The sequence below is a fragment of the Galeopterus variegatus genome, unplaced genomic scaffold (genome assembly GCF_000696425.1).
Source record: "Galeopterus variegatus unplaced genomic scaffold, G_variegatus-3.0.2 Scaffold1247, whole genome shotgun sequence".
Taxonomy (NCBI): domain Eukaryota; kingdom Metazoa; phylum Chordata; class Mammalia; order Dermoptera; family Cynocephalidae; genus Galeopterus; species Galeopterus variegatus.
Genome location: NW_007727358.1, coordinates 81,628 through 106,882, shown reverse-complemented (window position 1 = coordinate 106,882; position 25,255 = coordinate 81,628). Strand labels below are relative to the sequence as shown.

General features: G+C 55.9%; 2 protein-coding genes across 2 annotated transcripts; one reads left to right on the top strand and one right to left on the bottom strand.

The window, feature by feature from the left end:
- The first annotated feature begins 8,724 nt into the window (after positions 1-8,724).
- POLD2 (polymerase (DNA directed), delta 2, accessory subunit) lies at positions 8,725-15,362 on the top strand. The gene is made up of 10 exons (XM_008575862.1): positions 8,725-8,995; positions 11,819-11,940; positions 12,154-12,277; positions 12,580-12,694; positions 12,800-12,998; positions 13,292-13,372; positions 13,525-13,682; positions 13,868-13,995; positions 14,618-14,719; positions 15,085-15,362. The coding sequence occupies exons 1-10, from the start codon at positions 8,776-8,778 to the stop codon at positions 15,243-15,245; spliced, it is 1,410 nt and encodes a 469-aa protein (XP_008574084.1). The 5' UTR covers positions 8,725-8,775; the 3' UTR covers positions 15,246-15,362.
- A 96-nt stretch (positions 15,363-15,458) lies between these two features.
- AEBP1 (AE binding protein 1) lies at positions 15,459-25,255 on the bottom strand. Its single transcript, XM_008575861.1, has 21 exons — positions 25,015-25,255; positions 23,138-23,473; positions 22,555-22,626; positions 22,362-22,433; positions 22,124-22,240; positions 21,968-22,045; positions 21,066-21,143; positions 20,756-20,836; positions 20,600-20,653; positions 19,799-19,908; positions 19,577-19,716; positions 19,165-19,249; positions 18,918-19,062; positions 18,738-18,823; positions 18,390-18,513; positions 17,889-18,085; positions 17,626-17,805; positions 17,063-17,414; positions 16,849-16,988; positions 16,620-16,719; positions 15,459-16,394 (listed from the first exon to the last, which is right to left on the bottom strand). The coding sequence occupies exons 1-21, from the start codon at positions 25,253-25,255 to the stop codon at positions 15,730-15,732; spliced, it is 3,453 nt and encodes a 1,150-aa protein (XP_008574083.1). The 3' UTR covers positions 15,459-15,729.

Sequence of the window (25,255 nt, the reverse complement as noted above, 5' to 3'; positions counted from 1 at the left end):
CAGTACGGGCGCGACACTGAGGGTTGCAATCCGTTGCCGGTCACGAAAAAAGAAAAAAAAAAAAAAAAAAAAAAAAAAAAAAATTGTCTGGGTTGCACCTCCAGCACTTTTTCAATTACAGTTCAAGTTTTCCTACCCCAGTACTGGCTCCAGCTGTGGGCTTCTGCTCTGGTGTGCTGTGATTCTCTGTCACTAGTTTTAGGGACACTGGTTTGCCCTAAGACCTCAATTCTCTGAAGGATCTAAGAAAACGTATTGATTTTCAGTTGTTCGGTTTTTTTTCTTATTGTGATGATGAGTGATGACTTTCAATCTCCTTACATGCCATACCAGAAACCAGACATTACAGCTATTATTTAAAAAAAAAAAAAAAAAAAAATCAGTGTCACCTCAGATTAATTTTTCTTCCTAAAAATATCAGTGAGTGATTGAAGAGTAATGTTGGGGAAGATGGTGGAGCAAGAAGAACCAGGAATCTCTCTCCACCTAGACAATGACTGTACTGGCAGAATCTGTCTGATGCAATATCCCAACTGTATTTTCTTAGATTCTGTATTTGTCTATTCAGCATCCATTCATCACAGTGCCAATTACATTAACTATATTTTCTTATTCTTGATGCACTGGCATTGGTGGCCTCATTAACTGAGGAGAGACGGCCCCTCCCAGGGCCAGCCAATTCTTATACATAGCAAAGGGCTCAGCCGGCCAGGAGTGCACCTTTTATATGTAAACCAACAAATTCTGAGTCTAAACCCCAATAACTCCTTATCTAACTGTCAACCATGCCAATATTTCCCCTGCCGTAAACCAATCCATGGCCAGGTACCAGGCAACTAGAGACCACCCTATGCCCCAAAGCCTACTGGAATGGTTCAAATGAGCCAATCCTAAGCTGCTTACTCTGTTCTGCCCTTCCCATAAAAACCCTACTAAAGGCTCTGGCTTCCCCTTGCTCCTGTCTTCTGTCTCCTGATAGACACTGGTGCTTCCCATGCAACCCTGTGTGGCATGTTCAGTCTGGGAGGAGGGTACTGCATGAGGAATTGAAGGCTGTGCCTACTTAACGTAGTACTGTCACCTGGTGGAAATGAGGGTGTAGGACACTGTGTCCAGCAAGGCCAGCCATGAGAGACCCTCCCTGGGATGGAGAAGAAATGTTTGGACAGAAATTTGCAAGAAGTTGGAAGTCTTGCATTAGCAGGTGGGAACAGGAGTTATAACTGCTGCTGTGGCCCCCTAACCCCACATCCTGGCAAGGCCTGGAGAAACTCAGATTATGTATATTTTCTTGTACTCAAAAAGTATGCTCTTTTATGTCTTATTATGATGAAATTACCTCATCTTTGCATACCTTAAATACTAAGTAGATGATAAATAAATAATAAGCTTGATCATTTTCAAGAGTTAGTTGACCAGCATCTAAAATCAGGAATAGGGCACAGAATAAACCATCAGAAACTGCTACCTGTTAGGTGTGTGCACTTCACCCCTTGCCTGGGAATAGAGAACCTCAATCATCTCAGTGCTGGTGACAGAAAGCCATATATACTGACTACTTGCCTCAATTCTCCTTATTACTCCCTTTTCTCATTTTTCACATCTGTGCAAATGAGACAAATATGTTTACAATAAAAAGATGTGTGTCAGGGGCCGGCCTGGTGAGCCGCGGCGGCGCTTCCGCCGAGGGTTCGGATCCCACATACAGACCGGTTCCCGCTCACTGGCTGAGCGAGGTGCGGGCGCAGCACCGAGGGTTGCGATCCCGTTGCCAGTCCGGTCAGGTACGGGCGCAACACTGAGGGTTGCGATCCGTTGCCAGACATGAAAAAAGACAAAAAGGAAAAAAAAATTATTTTTCCTTTCAAGTCCCATTCTCTTTTCCTGTGTCTGTGCTGAATTTACCACACCACACCCAGAAGCTGTAGTCTTAGAACAGAAACTATTCTGGAAATCTGTAGTCTATTCCAAGACGTGCAGCTTCCAAGGGAAGGTAAATTGCAGTCAATTTTGATCAGTTTCAGTCCTTACAGCCACGGAGGCCGCCCATCCCCAACCCACTCCTGGCAGGCAACTGTCCCAGTGTTCCTAGAGTAGCTTCTAGGAGCCAGGGTAGGCAATAACGACCTTGTCCTCCAAACTTCAAGGATCTGAGTTCTGCTCATGGAGGTACAACACAGAGGTGGGCAGCAGTTGTTGCAACCCCTACCATCATTATTTCAAACCCCTCCAGCTAAAGTAGTTGCACGGGATTTAAAGAGCCAGCACCTGTTTTTGGTTTTGTTTTTTCCTTAATTTTTCCTTTTGGGAGCCAGACATTTAAGGATTAGGACTTTTTTTGTTGCTGTTGTCTGGATTAGGGCATTCAAAAGCAACCGCACATACAGAAGAATTTAGAAAGTCTCTGCATATGCCCAAAGAAAGACTGGCTCAGAAAAGACCTCAGAAGACCTTAACCTTTTGCCATAGGCTGACCTCCAACACAGAAATAGCAGAAAACAATTTTTTTTAAAAAAAGCAAACTTGGGCCGGCCCCGTGGCTCACTCGGGAGAGTACAGTGCTGGTAGGGCCAAGTCCATGGGTTCAGATCCTATATAGGGATGGCCGGTGCACTCATTGGCTGAGTGTGGTGCGGACCACACCATGCCAAGGGTTGCGATCCCCTTACCGGTCCAAAAAAAAAAACCCAGCAAACTTGTAAGATTCAATTGTCCAGTTTTCAACAACAACAACAAAAAAAATCACAAGGCATACAAAGAAACAGGAAAGGAAAAAACAAATCAACAGAAACCACACCAGACAAAGCCAGATGGCTGACTTACTAGTCTTTACTTTAAAACAACTGTCTTGGGAGATCCAATCAAGATGGCGGAATAGACGGTCCACAGCACCACTCTCTCCCACAAATCAACCAATTTACAACTATAAAAATGTAACATCAGCCAAGCCAGGGCCGCTGGAGCTCAGGGGAAGGGGAGGAGAGACCTATGGAATCATGAAGGCCGGAGAAACTACGATGAGAGAAAGAAAATGAGTGTTTTGGGCCGTGGCTGCTTTAATGCTGGAGCTGCTGAGCACATGGAGCAGGAGCAGGCAGAAGCCACAGCTGTGCCCTTCGGATGGAGTTACTTGGAGGCAGCAGGAGAGAAGAGGGCCTTGGCAGCCCCCAAGACAGCAAGAACACTACACTAATAGGGTTCCCGTGGACCCACGCAGGAGCAAGGAGCCAGAACAACTGAAAAAAAGGAGCCATTTGGAGGCTGGTGAGTCATTGCAAGGGATCGGGTAGGGCCCATCGCATGGGAAGTGTTTGTAGCATGGGCAGTGGGGGAGACAGGCCCACCAGGGGAACACTGGGGCATGGCAAGGACAGCTGATCTGCCCCCCAATCGGCACAGGACCACTCAGAGGAGACTGGTCGGGAATACAGAATTGCATGGGGTGCAGTTTCATGAAAAACTCAGGCCCAGATCAGAGTTTCTACAGAACACAGATCCACCGAGTATCTGGAGAGCCGGAAGTACCTATAAGGTCAACCATTAAACCCTGAGCTGCACAAAAAGCCTTCCCTAGGGAAACAGCAGCAAAGTAGCAATTTAAACAACCACACAGCTCAAGTACTAGTTCCCACAGGAAGTTCCCCCATGTTAGAAGTAAGCAAAGGACAAAAAATTAGTTCCAGCCCAGGCACACCACCAGCACCTTGGGGCCTGCCTGGGAACTGAAGGCTTGGATCTGGGGACTGGACCCCACTCCCACTTCCAGGCAAACTGCATCAGTACCTTGGGGCCAGCCTGGGGACCTGGAGGCTTGGATCTGGGGACTGGACCCCACTCCCACTTCCAGGCAAACTGTGCCAGTGCCTCAGGGCCAGCCTGGAGAACTGAAGCATGGAGAAGAGGACTGGACGCCCCTCCCACAACCAGGCACACCATGCCAGCACCTTGGGGCCTGCCCGGGAACCTGAGGCAAGGAGAAGGGGAATGGACCTTTCTCCTACAACCAGGCACACTGAGCCAGTGCCTTGGGGCCCACCCAGGGACCCAGGGTATGGAGTTGGGGTCTGGGCCTCTCTCCCACAACCAGGCACAAAATGCCAGCAACTCAGAGCCCACCCATGGAACCGGGGCAAGGAGTAGGGGAATGGTTCTCTCTCCCACAACCATGCACACCATGCCAGTGCTTCAGGGCCTGCCCAGTGACCTGAGGCATGGAAAAGGGGATTGGACCTCTCTCCCACAACCAGGCACACCACGCCAGCACCTTGGGCCCTGCCCAGGGACCCAGGGCATGGAGAAGGGGACCAGCCCACCCTCCCACAGCCAGGCACAACATGCCAGCACCTTGGGGCCTGCCAGGGGACCCAAGGCAAGGAGAAGGGGACCAAAGACACCCTACAACCAGGCATACCACCAGTGCCAAGGAGCATGCCAAAAACAGCACCCCCACATGGGTGGCCCACCACAGTCACCACAATAACCATGGCTGCTGCAAAAGCGGCTAGACAGCACAGCCACCACTCAGATGGTCTGCCAACCACTGGAGTGCATTCACATAAGAAGAGTCGCCAGCAGAGACAAGGAAAAGAAGAGGATGTCTCTTTCCACAAAACCCATTTCAGAGTGACAGAAGAAGCATCTGCTCTATGATAATATTGGGGGACCTGATCACATCTCTCAGGATTGGACAGATCATCTAGGTAACAACTTAACAGAATAACCATTATTCTTTCAGAAGGAGAGAAGAAATCTAGGCAATAAGACGGTGGAGGGGGAGGGAATGGGGGAAGGGGAGAGGTTGGACAAAGGGGCATAAAGAATAATTATGATTTGTAACAATATATATGCTAGTAATACTGATTTAATCAACATAACTCAATGTTCAACCCCTAAAATATGCATAATCAATTTTGATTCAGTAAATAAAATTATTTTTTAAAAAAAACTGTCTTACTGGCTGATTAGCTCAATTGGTTACAACACAGTGCTGATAACACCAAGGTACAGGGTTGATCTCTGTACTGGCCAGCTGCTAAAAAAATTAAAAATTTAAAAAATTAAAACAACTGTCTTAGACATGCTTGAAGAGCTAAAGGAAGATGTGGACAAAGTCAAGACAATGATGTACAAATAAACGGGAATACAAAAGAGACAGAAAACTTTTTTAGTTTTTTTGCTGGGTTTTTTTTTAGGTAAACAAAAAGAGATTCTGGAGCTGAAAAGTACAATAACTAAAGTGAAAGATGCACTATAGGGATTCAAAGGCAGATCTGAGCAGGGAGAAGAAAGAATCAGCAAAGTTGAAGACAGGACAATCAATGGAAATTATCAAATTTGAGGAACAGAAAGAAAGAAATTGAAGAAAAGAGAATAGAGCCTAAGAGACCTATGAGACACCATCAAGCAGAGCACATACCCATTGTGGGAATTCCAGAAAGACAAGAGAGTGAATGGGGCAGAGAAATTATTTGAAGAAGTAATGCCTGAAAACTTCCTAAATTTGATGAATGACATGAATATGTCCAAAAAGTTCAATAAACTCCAAGTAGGATCAACTCAGAAAATATACACACTGAAGCACATTATAATGAAACTACTGAAAGCTAAAGGTAAGGAGACAATCTTAAAAGCAGCAAGAGAAAATTGACTCATCACATACAAGGGATCCTCAAAAAGACTGTCATATTTCTTATTGGAAAACTTGGAGGCCAAAAAGCAGTGAGTTTATATATTCAGAGTGCTGAAAGAAAAATAAATCCTGTCAACTGAGAATCCTCTATCTGATAAAAGTCTTTTAAAAATTAGCAGAAAATGAAGACATTTCCAGGTAAACAAAAGCTGAGGAGTTCATTACCATTAGGCCTGCCCTATAAGAAATTCTAAAGGGAATCCTACAGGTTGAAATGAAAGGACACCACTCACTCAAAGCCAAATAAAGAAATAAAGATCTCTGGGCCTGCCCAGTGGCGCACTGGAGAGTGCGCCAATTGAGAGCACAGCGGCGCTCCCGCCGAGGGTTCGGATCCCATGTGGAGACCGGTTCCCGCTCACTGGCTGAGCGCAGTGCGGGCGCAGCACCGAGGGTTGCGATCCCGTTGCCGGTCAGTAAAAAAGACAAAAAGGAAAAAAAAAAAAAAAAGAAATAAAGATCTCTGCTAAAGGCACATACAGGGGCAATTAAAAATCTAGTATTACTTTAACTTTGGTTTGTAACTCCAGCAAGTGGTTTACAAATCCGCCAAGTGGGATTTGCTCCTGAAATGCAAGAATGGTTCAAAAAATAATAATAATAATAAATGTAATAGACCCCGTTAACAGTAGGGGAAAAAAACCCACTTGATCATCTCCACTGATGCAGAAAAAGTACTTGACCGAATTCAACACCCTTTCATGATAAAAAACAAAACACCTCAACGAACTAGGAATAGAAGGAAACCCACTTGAACAAGGAAGTCCATATATGAAAAACACTGTAAACATCGATCTCAGTGGTGAAAGACAAAGCTCTTCCTTTAAGATAAGGAACAAGACAAAGCTGCCCATTTCACCATGTCTATCCAACACAGTATTGGAAGTTCTAGCCAGAGTAACTAGGCAAAAGAGATAAAAGGCATCCAAATTGGGCGCGGACGTCGCAGGAGCCGGGGATCTCGGACCCGGGTTCCCAGGCCGTCCCCGCGCTCCTCGGCAGAGGATCTGCTCCCCGGCAGGGTTCGCAGCCCTTGGGCCTCCTCCTTTCCAAAGGGACCCTGCTCGCGCGTCACAATCCCTCTAGATAGGACGCTCTGCGGAAAAGCCGAATCCCACCCGGCTTCACCAGGACACTGCCCGGGACCACAGGGCGGGACCTATGGGCGGGGCTTGACGGGGCGCCGCAGCTCAGCGACGCGCGCGCACGCTCACGAGGCCCCGCCCCGCGTTGCCTGGGGAACCAGGAGCCAGGCTCCGCGCTTGCACGGCGCCCAGAGGCCGGCGTGCTGGGATTGGTGGAATGCGGCGCGCGGTAACGAGATGCACTATAGGGATTCAAAGGCAGATCTGAGCAGGGAGAAGAAAGAATCAGCAAAGTTGAAGACAGGACAATCAATGGAAATTATCAAATTTGAGGAACAGAAAGAAAGAAATTGAAGAAAAGAGAATAGAGCCTAAGAGACCTATGAGACACCATCAAGCAGAGCACATACCCATTGTGGGAATTCCAGAAAGACAAGAGAGTGAATGGGGCAGAGAAATTATTTGAAGAAGTAATGCCTGAAAACTTCCTAAATTTGATGAATGACATGAATATGTCCAAAAAGTTCAATAAACTCCAAGTAGGATCAACTCAGAAAATATACACACTGAAGCACATTATAATGAAACTACTGAAAGCCCTGGCGATGGGGTCCGCGGGGGGCGGCGGGGCCGGGCTACCGAGGCCGGGGGTTCGGTTCTCGGCTGACGCTTCGCAGCTGTCGCCTGGAGCTGAGCTGGGGTCCCGGCACGCTCGCCGGTGCCGCGGGTCCCGCGCGAGCCTGCAGCTCCCCACGGCGCGGCCTGGCTGCAGCCACCGTCGCACACGTTTGGGCCGAAAGTTAATTCATATTCATTCATTCGACAAATACGTAGAGCCTGTGTCCTATACCTGAGTTGTCCAGGAGAGAGAATATGAGCCAACTGTGGAACTTCAAACTTTGTAACAGGTGTAGTAAAAAAGTAAAAAACAGGAGAAATCAATTTTAGTAGCCCAGTATATCCAAACTATTATTTCAACTGTATGTGAAGAAATTGTTGAGATAGTCTTTGTGCTACTGCTCAGATCCGGTGTGTATCCCACACGTACACCTCAGCTGGACTGGCTACATCTCCAGTGATCAGTAGCCCCAGGTGGCACGGTGCGGTTCCAGGTGCTGGTAACACCTCCAGGAATAAAACACATGAGCTCTCCTGGAGCTCAAGGTCTAGTCGGAGGAGGCAGACAAAAATATTTAAAATAGTTTGTTAGAAGGTAAAGGCTGGAAAAAACAATAATTGGAGAAGCAGAAGCACCAGGGGAATGTCGCAGCTGTAAATCAGATGGTCAGGGGAGGAGGAGGCATTTGGGTTAAGACCTGAAAGAGACAAGCGGAACAAGCCTCGGAGAGCGACACAAGGTGGAGGAGTAGAGACACAAGGTGGGAGGGGAGGACTGAGGTGGCAGATCTCACAGACGATTGAAAGGACTTGGGACTTTATTCAGTGAAATGGGGGACCTTTGAAGAGTTTTGAGCAGAGCAGTGACTGATTTATGTTTTAGTTAGTTTAATTTTATTATTCAGTAATAGGCTTGTAACTTTATGGTGGGCTTATTTAATAATAAGGTTGGCCTCATGCCTGGAGATGGACAGTTGCTGCAGAGCTGGATGGAGGCAGACCAGGAGTTCTATTTGAGGCATACCAAACTTGAGACGCTGGTAGTTATCAGGTGGAGAGGTGGAGCAGGCGGTGGACGCCCAAGTCTGGGGTTTGGAGAGAGCTCCAGGTGGGGGAAACACTCCTAGCTTTCCTTTCTTCCTTTCTGGATGAGAGTTACAGGGCAAGACCTCAGTATCCAAACACAATAAATTTCCATATGGATGGGAGGTCTGGTGTCAACTAGAGCTGGGGCTGCGGTGCAGTGTGGTCAGTGCAGTTAACACATCAGGAGAGCTGCTGCTTTGGGGACGGCAGGGGTGCCAGGAATGTCTTTGTGTCCTCACAGTGTTCCTCCTTGGCCTGGGCGCAGCCGTCTGGACAGAGCAAGCCGAGAGCGTGGCCATGTTTTCCGAGCAGGCTGCCCAGAGGGCCCACACTCTGCTGTCCCCACCATCAGCCAACAACGCCACCTTCACCCGGGTGCCTGTGGTGACCTACACCAACTCCTCCCAACCTTTCCGGCTGGGGGAGCGCAGTTTTAGCCGGCAGTACGCCCACATTTATGCCACCCGCCTCATCCAAATGAGACCCTTCCTGGTGAGTCGGGCCCAGCAGCACTGGGGTAAGTGAGAGTTTTCCCCCACCAGCCCAGAACTTAGAACTGTGCGAGAAGTGGAGCATTTCTCCAATTTATCCTCCTCTACATTTACCTTAGGAAAATGAACTTCTTTATCCCTCAGTTTCATCTTAAGGTAATGAGGATTAATTAAGTAATTTGTGGGTTTAAAGTTAGGTTTAGTTCAGAGGCTGGTCCAGAGGAAAATGAACTTCTTTATCCCTCAGTTTCATCTTAAGGTAATGAGGATTAATTAAGTAATATGTGGGTTTAAAGTTAGGTTTAGTTCAGAGGCTGGTCCAGGTAAAGGCTCAATTCTGGCAGTGATGGTGATTGGCAGAGGGAAATATTCTGTCTTCCGTGCAGATCATTCACCGTTTGCCCACGCTGTAGCTAGAGAGCCCCTCAGGAGGGCAGGCCTGGCGCCAGGCTCCAGGAGCCAAGGCTTTTGCAGTGAGATCATGTCTTCCTCATCTTTATTGTCCCTGGCACTAGGCACCGTGAATCTCAGCCTCTGCCACACATTAGAACCACCTGGGGAGTTTTAGGAAGCTCATCTGATCCCACACCAAGCTACAGGGTCAACTCTTGATTTACACTAGGCACCGTGAATCTCAGCCTCTGCCACACATTAGAACCACCTGGGGAGTTTTAGGAAACTCATCTGATCCCACACCAAGCTACAGGGTCAACTCTTGATTTATTAGAGGCCGCCAGGATAACGCGGCCCAGAAATCTCATATCTAGATCAAATTTGTTAGGAATGTTTTCTGTTCTCTACTTCTGGCAAAAGTGTTTCCCTCTCCTCTACCACACAAGAGATCCTTCCTCTGCCTCTCAGTAACCTTTCCCTAACTTTCCTTTAGGCCCTCAGGACACCCTCCTTAGGCCCTTCCAGGGCCCACCTGCTGCTCAGGCCCAATGTCAGTGCCACCTTTTAGATTCTTTCCTGCAGTACCCTCCTCTAGTACCACATTTCTCTTCCAGTTACTGTAGATGCTGACAAAGCTCCCCAGTGATGGGCAGTAGCTATTTCACTGCACCAACAGACTGTGGCCGGGAGTTCAGACAGCTGCCACCATGAAAGATGGGATTGGCAGTGGGGCAACAGCATCGCTCACTCACAGGCTGGCAGCTGATGCTGTTGCCCCAAGTACCTACATGGGGCTTCTCGTGTGGCTGGGGCTTCCTAACCAAAGCTCACCCTGTCTCTCGGAATTGGTCTCTCTCCACTCACCTGTTCCCTGAACGTGCCAAGCCCTTCTTGCCATGGGCTTTTCCCTTTGCCTGGCACTAGTCTTCCCATGGTTTCTTCTCATGTCTCAACTGACGTGCCATGCCCTTCAAGAGGCCACTCGTGGCCGCCTTGACTGATCAGGGCTTTCTCCGTATTTTCTACCTCAGCTCCCTGTTTGTTCATTCTGTTTGTCACATGGCTAATACCTGGTTTATTGTCTGTTGTCTCTCTCCTTCCTGGATGGTAGGCTCAGCTAGGGCAGGGGCTGGCCTCTGCGTCCAGTTTTGATGTCGTTGGTGCCAGCACATTTTTGCAGGGATGTGTGGTCCTGCCCAACACTCAGGGGCATACATTTGGATCCCAGCTGTGTATTGCTAAACCCCTCTGTGCCTCAGTGGGGGTGATTTCTACTTTGAGTACATTGTCAGGGTTGGATGAGTTACATGAACAGTGCTTAGGGCCCCCCAGGGCAGAGTGAGAGCACAATAGGTGGGAATCTGGGGTCTGTCGTTTCCGCTGGTGTCTGGCACTGCTCTCCAGTGCTGGCGCCCTCGTTATCTTGTTCTGAATTACTCCCCTCTGTCTGCTCTACAGGGTGTAGAGCTGAGGAATGTTGGTTATTCCAGGGCAGGAGGGGCTCAGGTTGGGCTGGAGTCAGCTGGGCCAAGGGGCTGTGTGGGCACCCACATCATGCTGTCACCTCCTCACAGTGTCTTCTCCAGCCTGGGGTCTGTACTGACAAGTCTGTGGGCCTTCAGGACTTACATTCCTTCCTCCTGCCCACCCTAGCCCCTCCCCCCACACCTTTCTCCTGAGTGTACCGAACCCTTCCCTGTGTTCTTGTTTGCCCTTGAGATCCTGGAAAGGCACTGGGAAGATGGTGTCCAGGCACTCTGGGCTGCCTGATTCCTCAGGAAGTGTAGCAGGTGGAGGGGATATGAAATCTGAATTTGGGGTGTCTGTTTTCAGAGGATGATGGAGGTGGGGGGCTGGGTGGAAAAATCCAAACTCTTCAAGGAAATTGTGATATTTTTAGGGCAGGACTATGCTGAGATGTGGCGTGCCTCTTTCTAAGAGTCAGTGTTATAATTTAGGTGTGAGTGAAATAATACTCTCTACTCATTTTCTGTGGCCTCTGTAACAAAGCACCACAAACTGCATGACTTAAAACAATGGACATTTATTCTCTCATGGTTCTGAAGGCCAGAAGCCTGAGAGCAAGGTGTCAGCAGGGTGGTTCCTTCTGTTGGCCCTGTGGCAGGGTCCTTCCTGGCCCCTTCCAGGTTCTGGTGGCCGCTGCCCTCCAGCCTCTGCCCCGTCTTCACATGGCCCTCATCTCCGCCTGCCTGTCTCTTTCTGCCTCTTTTGAGGACACTCGGCATTCAAGGCTCAGCCACATCCAGAGTGGCTGTCATGCTGAGATCCAGGGGTCCTTCCCTGGATGTTCTCTCCCTCTTGGAAAGGCCGCTGGGTTGCAGCATTCCAGTGAGGCCCTGTTAGGTGTCTCACGGTGGAGGGCTGGGCATAGCCTCTGGGGGCTTCACCAGGGGTGGGGCCTCCTGGTCTCTGAGTCTGTGCCCCTCGTGCCCCAGGCAGTGGAGTCAATGTGAAGAAGCTGTGTGAGCTGCAGCCTGGGGAGCAGTGCTGTGTGGTGGGGACTCTGTTCAAGGCCATGCCACTCCAGCCCTCCATCCTGCGAGAGATCAGTGAGGAGGTGAGACCCGTGGCTCACACAGGGCGGGGCAGCCTCGGCCTCCCTTTGAACACCTCTCTAGGGGACACTGATATGCCACCCACTATAGACCCAGGTGATGGGGCTGGGCCTCTGCCCATGGTGGGTGGGAGAGCAGTTCCAGAGGGGTGGGGGGACTTGGTGGAGCCAAGGTGGGCTCTGGCCCCAAGACCACCTTCTATCTCCACATTCCAGCACAACCTGCTCCCCCAGCCTCCTCGGAGCAAGTACACCCACCCAGATGACGAGCTGGTCCTGGAGGATGAATTGCAGCGCATCAGACTGAAAGGCACCATTGATGTATCAAAGTTGGTCACAGGTGGGGAGCCCTGTGGGGCTGTGTTGGGGTTGTGGCCTGTACATCGAGGCCTGGCATGGAGGTAGGGGTGTGTTCAGGCAGTAAGAGTCCATAAGGTGGGTGAGACCTGGCTGGGAGATCGGTCTCCTGCCTTTACCCTAAAGCAATGACCACAGGGAGTAGGCTTCAGTCCCAGAGTCCTAAGTGACAATTCACTGGTGGGGCTGAGGAGGACTGGCTGGTTTTGACCATTTGGGTGACTGGAAGGAGGTTGTAGAACCTGGGGTTCTCCCTCCTGGGGGCCTGACACTGCTACTCACCAGGAACAGTCCTGGCTGTGTTTGGTTCCGTGAGAGACGATGGGAAATTTCTGGTGGAGGACCATTGTTTCGCTGACCTTGCTCCGCAGAAGCCCGCGCCCCCCCTTGATACAGACAGGTGAGGCACTGCCCTCGGGGGCCGGGACCCTGTCGACAGTGCAGGGGATCTGGGAGGAGCTGCTTCCCTTCTTTGTGCCCTGGAGGACCCCATCTTCTACCACAGGTTTGTGTTGCTGGTGTCCGGCCTGGGCCTGGGTGGAGGCGGCGGTGAGAGCCTGCTGGGCACCCAGCTGCTGGTGGATGTGGTGACGGGGCAGCTCGGGGACGAAGGGGAGCAGTGCAGTGCCGCCCACGTCTCACGGGTCATCCTCGCTGGTAACCTCCTCAGCCACAGCACCCAGAGCAGGGATTCCATCAATAAGGTACAGCGCCCACCTGGCTGCATCCAGGTGCTGGAGAGTCGGGCACCTGAAGGTCTTGTGGGTCTGGTGGGAAGTGCCCTGTGGTTCCTCTGGGGGCTCACCCTGCTCAGACCCTTTTTTTGAGGAGAGTGGAGCCAGACGGCGGTGAGGGTCGGTAGGACAGCTCTGAAATCTTCCTGCCGGTGGAGCTCTGCTCTGCTGTCCTCAGAGCATGAGACCCAGGTGGGCTCTGGGTGTCCCTCTGATCTGAGGTCCACGCAGGGCCTGACAGCCCCCTGGGCTTCTACTTCCAGGCCAAGTACCTCACCAAGAAAACCCAGGCAGCCAGCGTGGAGGCCGTCAAGATGCTGGACGAGATCCTCCTGCAGCTGAGCGTGAGCAAGCTTGGGGGCTGGCGGGATGATTGAGACCCCAGGCTTTGAAGTTGCCATCAGGCAACAGTGGGCAGGGATGGGGAGGGTTTGTGACAAAGCGGGAGGTGTGGGCTCCCAAGGACCCTGCGAGCTCCCTGCCCTGTGCCCTCCAGGCCTCAGTGCCCGTGGATGTGATGCCAGGTGAATTTGATCCGACAAACTACACGATCCCCCAGCAGCCCCTTCATCCCTGCATGTTCCCTCTGGCCACTGCCTACTCCACGCTCCAGCTGGTTACCAACCCCTACCAGGCTACCATCGATGGAGTCAGGTAGCCACACTTCAGTCTAGCCCAGCCTTTGCCTCAGGAGGCACAAGTTGGGGTGGGAGGGGAGGGGAGGGCCTGCCTGGGCCCCATCCACAAGAGCACTAGGTGAGCGCTGGGTTGGCCACTGTGGGTGGAGCCATGATGGCGGCCCCTCCCCAGCCAGGCGTCAGCCAAGCCTTGCCTTGCAGATTCCTAGGGACATCAGGACAGAATGTGAGTGACATTTTCAGATACAGCAGCATGGAGGATCACTTGGAGATCCTGGAGTGGACACTGCGGGTCCGTCATATCAGCCCCACAGCTCCTGACACCCTAGGTAATGGGGTGAGCCACATAGGGTGGGACCAAAGGGCCAGGAAGGCCTGGCAGGGGCCCTGACACTGGCAGGGTTCCCAGCATGGGTTTGCACCTGCCAGCCTTGCCAAGGCCTGTCTAAGGAAAAGTGCAGAAGCTTGACACTTGTTTTGGAAGCTACTTTGGAATCTTAATTCTGTCTGTGGCCAAGGCCTGCTCAGGGCTGATGGCCTTGGGAGTATATTGGAAGCTTGGGCTAGCAGGGCACAGTGTCATGCACCCAGTGCCCACCCCAAAAGACAGACACAGCATGAGCACCTTGACCTGCTCCTGGGGTCATGTGGCAGTGTCTGGAGGCACTTTTGTCATAACTAGGGGGGCTGCTCCTGGTGCTTATAGGGGGGAGGGGTGCTCCACATCCTGTGTGGGATGGCCCCCACCACAAGTCCGCCCAGCCGTTGTCCTGTGTGGGACAGCCCCCACCACAGGACTGCCCAGCCCCAGTGTCCTGTGTGGGACGGCCTCCACCACAGGACTGCCCAGCCCCAGTGTCCTGTGCGGACAGCCCCAGCACAGGACTGCCCAGCCCCAGGCTGCCTAGTGCTGAGGTTAGAAGCCCCGCTCAGCAGTAGGCCCTCCTCCAGGTTGTTACCCCTTCTACAAAGCTGACCCATTCATCTTTCTGGAGTGCCCTCACGTCTACTTTTGTGGCAACACCCCCAGCTTTGGCTCCAAAATCATCCGAGGTAAGTTTTGTCTTCTGGGAGCCCCAGGCCTGGGCTGTCATGAGGGATTTGCTCTCGCCTGGAGACGAGGCTCAGAGAAGACAACCTATATTGCACAGTTCCCCTGGCCCCCGTGGGATGCATAGCCCAGGGTCTGCCAAATGGCCATCATGGTATTGTGGGGAGGGAGGCCTAGCTGACGAACCAACTGGGCAGGGGCTGAAGTGGCCCTGAGCCCATGTGCTTCTGTCAGGGCTGATGTCTGGTCTTCCATCATCACTGCCCCACTGTGTGCTGATGGGGAACTCTCCTTCACTTCTGGCAGTTTCCCTTTGAGAGAGGCCTCACCCAGAACCTAATGTGGGTCCCACGGGGCTTCTTTGCAGGCCCTGAGGACCAGACAGTGTTGTTGGTGGCTGTCCCTGACTTCAGTGCCACGCAGACTGCCTGCCTTGTGAACCTGTGCAACCTGGCCTGTCAACCCATCAGCTTCTCGGGCTTTGGGGCAGAGGACGATGACCTCGGAGGCTCGGGGCTGGGCCCCTGACTCAAAAAGGGAGCCTTGGCCAGGGAGGCCTGGGTGGAGGCCATCTGTTCCCAGCAGCGTCAGCACTGTAAATAAAGCCTGGCTGTTTTCTGGTGTTGAGCCTCCAGCTCACGGGCACTCTGGGTAGTCTGCTCTTGCTGGGGCCCCGCCCCTGCAGCAGACACAAGCCTCCCTCCTCCTCCCTTCTCCCTGAGCTGGTCAGAACACCAGCAGTGCCATGACCTTGTTTTATTGGTGTGACCTTGGCTCCTTCAACCTGCAGCCATCCCGGCCTTTATGAAGCTGGCAGGCGGAGCAGGAGCCTCTGCTCAGATGCTGGCTTTTAAGTCTTGGTCTTGTTTGCGCCCCCTCGGGGGGCAGGACCGGCCATTCCTGCTGGGCCACCTAGGGGCCATCGTGCTGGTGGGTGATGTGACTGTGGGTAGGGGCTCGGGAAACACTGCTGTAGCTTGAGCTGGGCCAGAGCCTTGGTGGGACCCTGATCTCAGAAGTCCCCAAAGTTCACTGTGTAAGTCTCAACTGTTGTGAAGGGGAATGCCCAGCCAGTGACCATCTCTGCTTCCTCTTCCTCCTCTTCCTCCTCCTCCACCTCTGCCGCCTCCTCCTCTTCCACCTCTTCCATCTCTGTCTCCTCCTCCTTCACCTCTGTCTCCTCCACAACTGGCTCCAGCTCAGTCCCAAGCTCTGTCACCACCTCTGTGTAGGTCTCGGTCTCCGACTCCTGCCAGCCAGTGGTGGTCAGGGGCAAAAGGCCCCAGAGCCCCAGTGTAGTGCTTGGGGTGGATGAGGGAGTGGGGGTGGGGGGCGGCGTGGGGGGCACGGTCGGGCTGGCAGTGGTGGTGTTGAGACGCCGCAGCCGCATCTGTTCTCGCATCCGCAGCCGGTACCGCAGGCGCCGCTGCTGCAGGTGCCGCTGCTGGGGGGTCATGGGGCGTGATGGGTCGATGTGTGGGATGGGTCGGTTCCCATTCATGGCCAAGATCTCCCGGATGCGCTTCCAGTTGGAACGAGCCAGGATGAAGTTGCACTGGGTGGCCCCAATGTCGTAGTCCACATTGCAGGTCTTGGCACTCGGGGTGTAGCCTTCTGCGTGGGCCGTCACACGGTACTCACCCGGGTTCAGGATGCGCCAGTAATCACCACCGCTTGCTGCACAGGGAGGACGAGCCCAGCTGCCCAGAGAACCCAGGCCCGCAGCCTCCCTCTGAGGCCCCCTCCCAGGCCCACCCTTTCTGGCAGGGTCCAGGGCACCTGGGACCAGCTGGGCAGGCCTTGTGCTTGCCTTGCCGACACCATACACAGATTCGGTCCCCTTTTCTGCTGCTACTTGGGGAGAACGGGGGAAGGCAGGGTAAAGGTGCACACACAAGGTACCTGTCTTCACACCGTGGTTAATGCCACTCACGGAGATGGTGGCATTAGCAATGGGGATTCCTTGCTCATCCGTCACCACTCCCTTAATGCCGCGGTGCACCTGCAGGAAGGAGGCAAGGTCTGGTGGTCCACATTGAGACCCCACATGCCTGCGGCTCCCTCTGCCCCTTCAGGGCCCCGTCCTGGCATTTCACCCTCCTCTCCCCAGGTGCTGCCCAGGCCGCCCCACCTGCTCCATGAAGGTGAGCAGCGCCTCCTTGTTGTTCTCCCACTCGCCGGGCAGCTCGCTCTCGTGAGGGAACTTGTCACAGCCCAGGTAGATAGAGAGCTCCAGGCAGTTGGTGTGCAGGTAACTGAAGTCATTGATAGCTAGGCAGGACAGACTACAGTCACCCCCTCCCCCAGCCAAGAGCCCCACAACAGCCCCTCCCAAGCTGACTCACTCCCCGATCGGGGGTTCCACTTGGCCCCGTTGACGATGCCCATGCTGCCAGTGTAGTCCTGGGCCTGGCACCCTCCCCGGTAGGGCTCGGTCATGGTGAGGTGGGCGGAGGCATAGGAGATGGCCAGCCAGCGGAAGATTGCGTGGTCGGGGGTCTCCTGGGCCTCAGATGCCTCGTCCTCGTCCTCTCCCCGGGCGGCTGCCATGGCTGCAGCGAGCAGCTGCTCCTGGGTTGGCGCGCGCACCATGTCATAGGGGTAGGACACCAGCCGCTCTCCGCCATTGAGGTTTGCTCCCAGGACAAAGGGGTTCTTCTCCATCCAGGCGATGATGGCCCGGACCTCTGTGGACACCTAGGGAGGCCGGCATGTGAGGCCAGGGCTGTAGGCTCTGTCACTGTGCCCCAAGGTCCTCGCACCACCTCGGTCCCGTCCAGGCTCTTCTCATTCTCCCCCATCCCCCACAGCCTTGATGCCTGGAACCCAGTCACCTGCCAGCCCCTCCAAGCCCTGAGCTCCAGCACCTGGCTGGGACCCCGGGGTCTGGGCTGCTCCCCCGCCTCACCGTGGCATCTGGGGAGAGGTAGCGTTCGGGGATGGGCAGGTTATTGTTGGGGACCCGGTAGGGGACCCATTTCCTCTCCTCGGCTCCCCAGAGGACAGAGTTCAGATCCGGGAAGTCCTCAAAGATGTCAAAGCCCTCCTCGGTCCACAGTCCCAGTGCCCAATTCCCAAATTCTGAGCCCTGCAGGGAGCCGGCAGTCGGTGTCGGGTGTCTACCCCTCATTCCCCCGCCTACCCGACCCTGCCAGCCCCACCCCCACCCACCATTTGCGCGGCCACCTCGTAGCCATCAGGGTTGAGGGAGGGCACCAGGTGGATGCGTGTGTCCTGCACCAGGCTGCGCACGCGGGGGTTACCATCGCGGTACTCGCGGCACAGGTACTGCATGAGCAGCAGCAGCAGCTCTCGGCCCAGCACCTCATTGCCATGGATGCCAGCTGTGTAGCGGAACTCAGGCTCCCCTGCAAAGGCAGGAGCCTCAGCGAGCACCCAGCCTCCCGAGGCCCAGGGTGCCTGAGGAAGGACCAGACCCACTTCATACCCAAGGGGCTAGGGGGCTGGAGGTAGCTGAGGCTCGTAGGGCCCAACAAGACAGGCCCAGACCCCCAGAGGGGTTCTAGGAACAGGTGGAGGTGGTGAGCTCTGCCCATCAACACCGCATGCCCAGCTGCGGCACCAGGGCCCTGCCTCTGACCGGAGGCAGAGGGGAGGCCAAGCCCCGTCCTGGCAGCACTCAGCCCAGACCTCCAGGGCACAGGGCCTCACCCAGCTCGTGCTCCCCAGGGTTGTCCGAGATCTCCATGGCGTAGATCTTGAGCCCTCTCGAGCTCTTGCCCAGGCTGTATGTGCGGGTGATGGTGGGGCATTCCTCATTCACAACCTTCATCAGCTGGGCAGGGCAAGGAGACAGAGTTACAGCCCACCGCCCACTGCTCTATGGGGAAGTACAGGTGTGGCGGCCCATGCAGGTAAACCCAGCCTCCTTCCTAAGGTGAGGGAGGCCACGTCCCTGGAACCAGCAGGGGCTGCCCAGGCAACAGGAGCCCCGGGCACAAGCTCCCCGTCAGCCTCTGGACAGGACCCACCCCCAGCCTCGGGACGAGTGTTCCCAACCTGGCGCATGTCCTTGTAGCTGTGGTGCCTGAAGTCCAGGTCGTCAGTGGCCACCACCTCATTCTGTGCGTAGTAGCTGTGGATGGCTACAGGGTGGTAGCAGGCAGGGCCATAAGCCAGCTGCCTGCTGGCCAACCCCAGGCCACGCCCAGCCATCCCTACCAGCCCCTCTGCACTCACGAGACACAGGGCACCCCAATACTTCCAGGCGCATGCACAGGCTGCCATTCCAGGTGATCGGGAAGATGCGGATGAAGCGGGCCACCACCGGCTCTGGGAGCTCGCTCAGCACAGGTGTGTCCTTGTCCACATTCCCGTGGAAGGTCTGAGGAAAGCGAGCCTCAGAGCTACACCCACACCCCCACACCCCATGGAACCCACCCCCAGCCCAGACAAGGGGAGCAGAGCTGAGGACTTGGGCGCCCACCATTTCCTCATAGCCGTTGGTGTACATCACCCACGTCTGGCTGTCATTGCTGAAGCCCACGAAGAAGGTGGTCACAAAGTCGTCACTGTGGAGCAGACTGCAGTCAGGGCAAGGCTACTCCCATCCCAGGCCCTCAGGTGACCCAAGTTCCCCTCTTCTGGGCCCCAAGAATGTAAGAGCTGGCAGGGCTGAGGGGCACAGCCCAGGTGTCACATGGCCATGGGCGGGCCGTTTGTCCCTGACCTCATCTGGACACAGGTCTCTGACTGGCCATGGCTGAGGAGTGGGAACAGGTCAGCCCCTCACTGATCTTTCTGGCCTTCCTGGACCCACAGGAATGTCCCAAATAGGACTCATACCTGTGCCTGGAGCCACCCGCCCCTGCCAACCACCCGTGAGCCCAGCCACGTACTGGATGCTAGAGTCTCGGCCCTGGGTGATGATGCCTGTGAACCGAGTAGTCCTTCTGGTGTCCACCTCGATCCACTGGGTCCTCCCGTCGTCCTCAGCACACCACGCCCCATCATAGTAGTCATCCTCGTTGGCACCGGCCTATTGGGGGCAGCGAGGAGGCTGAGCATGAGCAGAGGAGCCCCCTGCCCTGGCTGAGAGGTGGGCCCACCCCAACACCCACCTGCATGTTGAGCCGGCCGCGCTGTGCCCCCAGGCCGTGGCGCAGCATGGAAGAGGCTCGGATCTGGTTGTCCTCGATGCGGTGCGACTCCATCCCGATGGGGGGGCACTCTGGGGACATGCAGCCCATGCTGGTGGCTTGCTAGCTCCTCCCCCCTCCACCAAATCCAGAGCCAAGGAGCCCCCAGTCCACTCCCTTCACCTCAGGGGTCGCCAATCAGAGGCAGCTCTGGCTGGCCAGTGGTTCCCTGACCTCCACAGCCCCAGCCCATCTCAAAGTGACTCAAACCCAAGCCAGGAGCTTCAGACCAGTCTGTCCTTCCCTTCCCTGGTCCTCAGTGCCCCATCTGCAAAATGTGCCGGCCATGCCAGCACTGGAAATCACAAGTGGAGTCGCCCTGGGGCCCTCCATCACAGATGTCATCCAGATGGGGTCATCTGCACACTGGCCCCATGGGGATGCCAGTGAACTTGACTATGGGCTGCATTCCCCACCCAAGGCCCTGGGTCCTCCTCCAGCCACCTCTACCCCAGCTGCTAGGGGCCCCAAGGAGCCACCACCCTCCTGAAGCAGGTCAGCCTTGGGCCCAAGGCAGAGGTACAGGAGACTAAACGAGACTGTCCTTGGCTTCCAGGAAACCCCTGTTGCACACCAAGAATCTAAGAGCAGGAAGGGTTCTGGGGGCCCAGAGCCCCATCAAGAAATCCAGGCTCAAGTCCATGTGTGGCCTTGGGCGGGTCATTTGTAACAACACCCCCACCCTGTGGCCCCAGCCCCACCCCACCCCCGGCCCCCACTCACTGACTCTCTCTGTGGGAATCCATTCCTCTTCCGACTCCTCACCCTTCCCAGGCCCTGGGGAAGTGGAAGAGAGGTGGTGCTGAGGGCCCCGGAGACGATCAGGAGTCCAGACACTGCCCCGCAAGGGTGAGGCCAGCCCCGGCCCCAGCCACACACCTTTGTGGTCCTTGCCCTTCTCCACAGCCCACTTGTCTGTCTCCTCCTCCTTGGGACCGCTGCCCTCCTTTTTGGGTTTCTCTGGAGAGTGCAAAGTAGGAGGGGCCTGTCAGCCTGGCCCTGGGCTTTGGGGTGCACATGGGTGGGGGTCAGGCTGAGCTGGGGGCAGGGGGGTGGGAGTCAGGCTGAGGTGCGGGGAGGTGACTGGGGGTCAGGCCGAGCTGGCAGCAGGGTGGCGGGGGTTAGGCTGAGCTGGGGGCACATGGACGTTGGGGGTAGGTCTGGTGTGGAGCTGCTTGGTCCCACTCACTCAGCCCCTCCTTCTCTTCGTCCGTCTCGTGCTCAGCGTCAGGCTTCTGGGGCGGGAGAGGCGGGAAGTAATAGTCCACTGCGGGGAGAGTGAGAGGGGCTGAAGCCGGCCTGATCCAGCTCAGGGGGCTTCACAGGAGCCCAGCAGGGCAGGGCTGGGCAGGAGTTAGGGCGACAGGCTGAGAGGAAAAGAGAGGGTCCTCTGGGGTGTGCAGAGGCAGCCCAAGCTCAGGTGGGACAACCAAGACCCTGCTGAAGTCACCAGCCTGGCCCCACCAGGGGGTTTGGCCTGAGGAAAGGAGAAATCAGGCTGGGCAGGGAATAGTCCCAGACCATGGGATGGACCTCGAGTGACCGGAAGGACTGGGGGCAGGGGAGTCTTGAGGAGGGCAGAAATGGGGCCAAAGGTTGGAAAGACTGAAGGGCACCTGGGGACAGGGGAATGGTAAGGACAAAGCCCAGGAGGGGAAGGAGTCTGAGGACTCCACAGTGATGGGCGGACGTGAGGGAGAGGCAGCTGAAATCCCCTCTGGCTCCCTGAAGGGTGTGGGACGGTGGTGACGAGCTGGCAGGAAGCCAACCAGAGCACGAGACAGCGAAGGGCTGGAGCCCACACGGGTGACAGGGCCAAGGGCGAGACCCAGGGGCACCCCTGCTGGGGGCGAGAGCAAAGTCAGGAACCAGAAAGTGTCAGGGAAGGACCAGTCTGAGGGGAGAAGAGGGCAGACAGGGCATCGAGGCCAGGTGGGCATACGGGGGTGGGCAAGGGACATCGAGGTAACCGCAGCCACAGCTGGAGTTTCATGGTGGGTTGGTCACCGTGGCACAGTCTCCAGACCACCCTCCTGGCCCCAGATGTCCACCTGCCTGTGTCCCTCAGACTCTGAGGTGCCGGGTACTCACTGTCATCGTAGTTGGGGATCACGTAGCCACCCCCATAGTCGGGGGGTGGCAGGGGCGGCAGAGGCTTCAGAGGCGGCTCTGTGGAGGTGGGGAGGTGCGGATGGGCCCAGAGCCCCTGGCCTGTGCGCCTCCCCACATCCTATCCCACCATCCTACCGATCCTCTCCTCCTCCGGGGCCTCGGCCTTCTCCTCAGGGCGCTCCGGCCAGAGCCGCTCGGGCCTCCTCCTGCTTGGCGGTGGCCTGGGCTTCTTCTGGCGCCGGATGTACTCGACTGAGGGGGAGGCAGGCTCTGAGCGGGGCCCGAGGCCGGGGCAGAGCCTCTGGGAGGACCGTCAGTGGGTGCCCCAGACCAGGCGCCCAATCCCGACAGGGACCGCGGGGGTCCTACTCACAGTCTTCGTAGTCCTCCCTCTCTATCTGGTCGTTGTAGTCCAGTGTGGGCAGCTCGGTCTCCTCCTCTGGCTCTGAGGGGAAAATGCTGGTGGCTGCCCAACACCCCCACCCAGATCCACTCTGGGAAACCCCTTGGTTTCAGACCAAACCGGGGCAATTGGTCACCCTGAGACCAGGTGGACAGCCACTCACCAGGCTGGTGCTGCCGTGCCTCCACGTGCGTCTCCTCTCCTGGGCCCTGCCGGGTGTTTGGGAGGGCCCCCCCTACAACACAGAAGCCCCAGCGCAGGTGGACAGGAGGACTGCCTGACCACCTTGACAGCCTAAGGCCACCAGTCACCTCTGGAGACTCCACAAGGCCCTGTAGACACCCTCCTGAAACCAGCTCAGCCCAAGGAGGCCGGGTTCTCTGGCTCTAGGTACCCTGCTGGCATTCCCTGGGGCCAGAGAACCTTCTGGGGAACCCTGCCCTGCTGCCTGGGAGGCCCTACTACAGAGCTGTCCCCCACAGAGGAAGGCAGGAAGGAAACCTGCAGGCTGTGTCCCCAGGGGCATATAAGCAGGGGCCCAGGGGACAGAGACCCCACCCATAAGGCTGCCAAGCCCTCCCCCTACCCAGGAGAGGCTGCAATACTGACAGAACTCACCAATGAAATGGCCAAGTTCATGACAAAAAACAGGCCCCAGAGCCCACCTTGTCCCACCCTCAACCCTCCCTGACTTCACCTGAGTAGGGAGTCAGAGCCCCATGACCCCAGAGGAGCCTGGCACCAACCTCCCTCCTGGGGCAGCTCCTCAGGGCTGGGAGGCGGGGGCAGTGGCCACTCCAGGGTTTCTGAGGGGTCCAGAGTTGGGGGCTTTTTCCCTGCCAGGGGCCTCTTGGTGGCCTTAGGTGGCTTCTCCTTGGGCTTCTTGGTAGCCTTGGGTCGCTTCTCCTTGGGCTTCTTGGTGGCCTTGGGTGGCTTCTCCTTGGGTTTCTTGGTGGCCTTGGGTGGCTTCTCCTTCCCCTTCTTGGGCAGCCTGGGGGACCCCTCCAGGGGCTGCTTGGTCGCCTTGGGGCCTTTGTCCTTCTTGTCTTTCTTCCCTTTGTCTTTGGCTTTTTCTGGAGGCACTGCCCAAGATGCAGATCAGGACAAATTAACGGAACCCACCCTGTGCCCCACGCGGCCCTGCTTAAGATGCCCACAACCTGGCTTGGGGCTCTTGTCAGTCCCCAGTGCAGATCAGAAAACAGAAAGGTTAGGTCACTTGCTTGAGTGGCAGAGCTGTGACTTAGACCTGAGCTTTCTGTCTGCAAGTCTGGGGTGAGTCTCTAAAGACTGAGAGAGACCCTGATCCTCCACCTGCCAAAATCTCAACAGGGGCCTCTCACAATCTGCTCCTTTACCAAATGTCCACTCAGCCAGTCACAAAGCACTATTCTGTGCTGGGCGTGGAAGGAGCAGAGGAACTGAGTCTCCAGGCCTGGAAGAGCACTCGGTCACCTCTGCCAACAGCCATACAAAGTAAACGACGTGGGCCTAAGGCCCTCCCTGAGCCTCCCTACAGGGGCAAGAAAAGCTTCCAAGAAAAGGGACATTTGGTGGGTCTTGAAGCCCAATGATGAGGAAGTGGTCTGATGAGGAAGTGGTCTGGGGGTGGGCTGGAAGGATAGGCGGACCTGGGTGCCACACAGAGGACAGGGAGCTTGTGGCTGCTCACTCATCTCAGGGGGTCTGGGAGAGGGAGCAGGGGCGGGGTGTGTGGATGCCCCACGGGAATCCTCCCAGGACCCTAAGCAGGAGCTGTGCGTGCTGTTCTGAATTTCACAGGGGGTGAGGGCACGAGGGGAGTTTGGCCAAAACACAGGAAAAGTTACAAAATGCTGGCAGCCGGGAGAAGCGGGGCTAGAGCAGAATGGAAGCCCGGGACAGCAGGCCCAGAGCAGCTGGAGCGGGACTGGCTGGAGGGTGGGGAGAGCTGGGGCTGCAGGGGTGGGGCTGCCGACCTCAGGAATGATGGATGGGGCCTGGGAGTCTCCTGGGAGAGAGATCACAAGACCCTCTGCCACCCTCCAAGGGCCACAACAAACAGTTAAGATTTACTGAAAACGTATTACGTAAGTGGCTCTGGACTAAATGCTTTGGGGATGCCTCACCTAACGGTCATACTAACCCCTGGCTACCCACAGCCAACCCCACCAGGAAGCCTTGGGGGGAGATGGTCTTCTGCAACTCCCTACCTGCCCTTGTGCTCTTGGGGTAAAGGTAAGAGGGGGAGGGGGCACCCTGAGGCTGTACCACACAGGGGCAGAGTGGCCCCGGTAGGACGGAAGAGTGGTGACTGCACAACCCCCTGCGGCTCGAGACCAGTTCCTTTTGGTGCCTGGGGGTCTGAGGATGAGGGGCTAGGACAACCCGAGCCACTGGCCCCCCGAAAGTGCCCTGGCGCCCTGTGCTGGATGTGCCTCCGGGCCGGCGAGGCTAGTGAGGCTAGCAGCCAGCAGTGACCTCGGCCTGGCACAGTGTCCCGCCAGACATCTGGGCTCGCGGGTGCCTTAGACAGCCAGTCCTCACGCGGGGCGGACTGGGGAGTGGCCAGACCTGCGGAGCCCCTCCGTCCTCACCTGAGGTGCCAGCCCGGCCACCGCCCGCCCCCGCCCCAGGCTCCTACCTTCCGCGGCCGCCCCCGGTCGCGCCCCCGCCTTGGCTTTGCGGACGCGCTGGGTGGGCTCGGGAGGCGGCGGGGCTTCCACGTCGTCCTCCCGGGGCTCGTGCTCCAGCTCCGACAGGAAGCCCTCGAGGAACTCCTCGATTTCGTCGTCGGTCAGCACCGTCTGCGGGCGCCCCCCGGGGCACAGCGCCAGCAGCGCCAGGAAGCAGCCGAGCAGGGGCGCCCCGCGCACGGCCGCCAT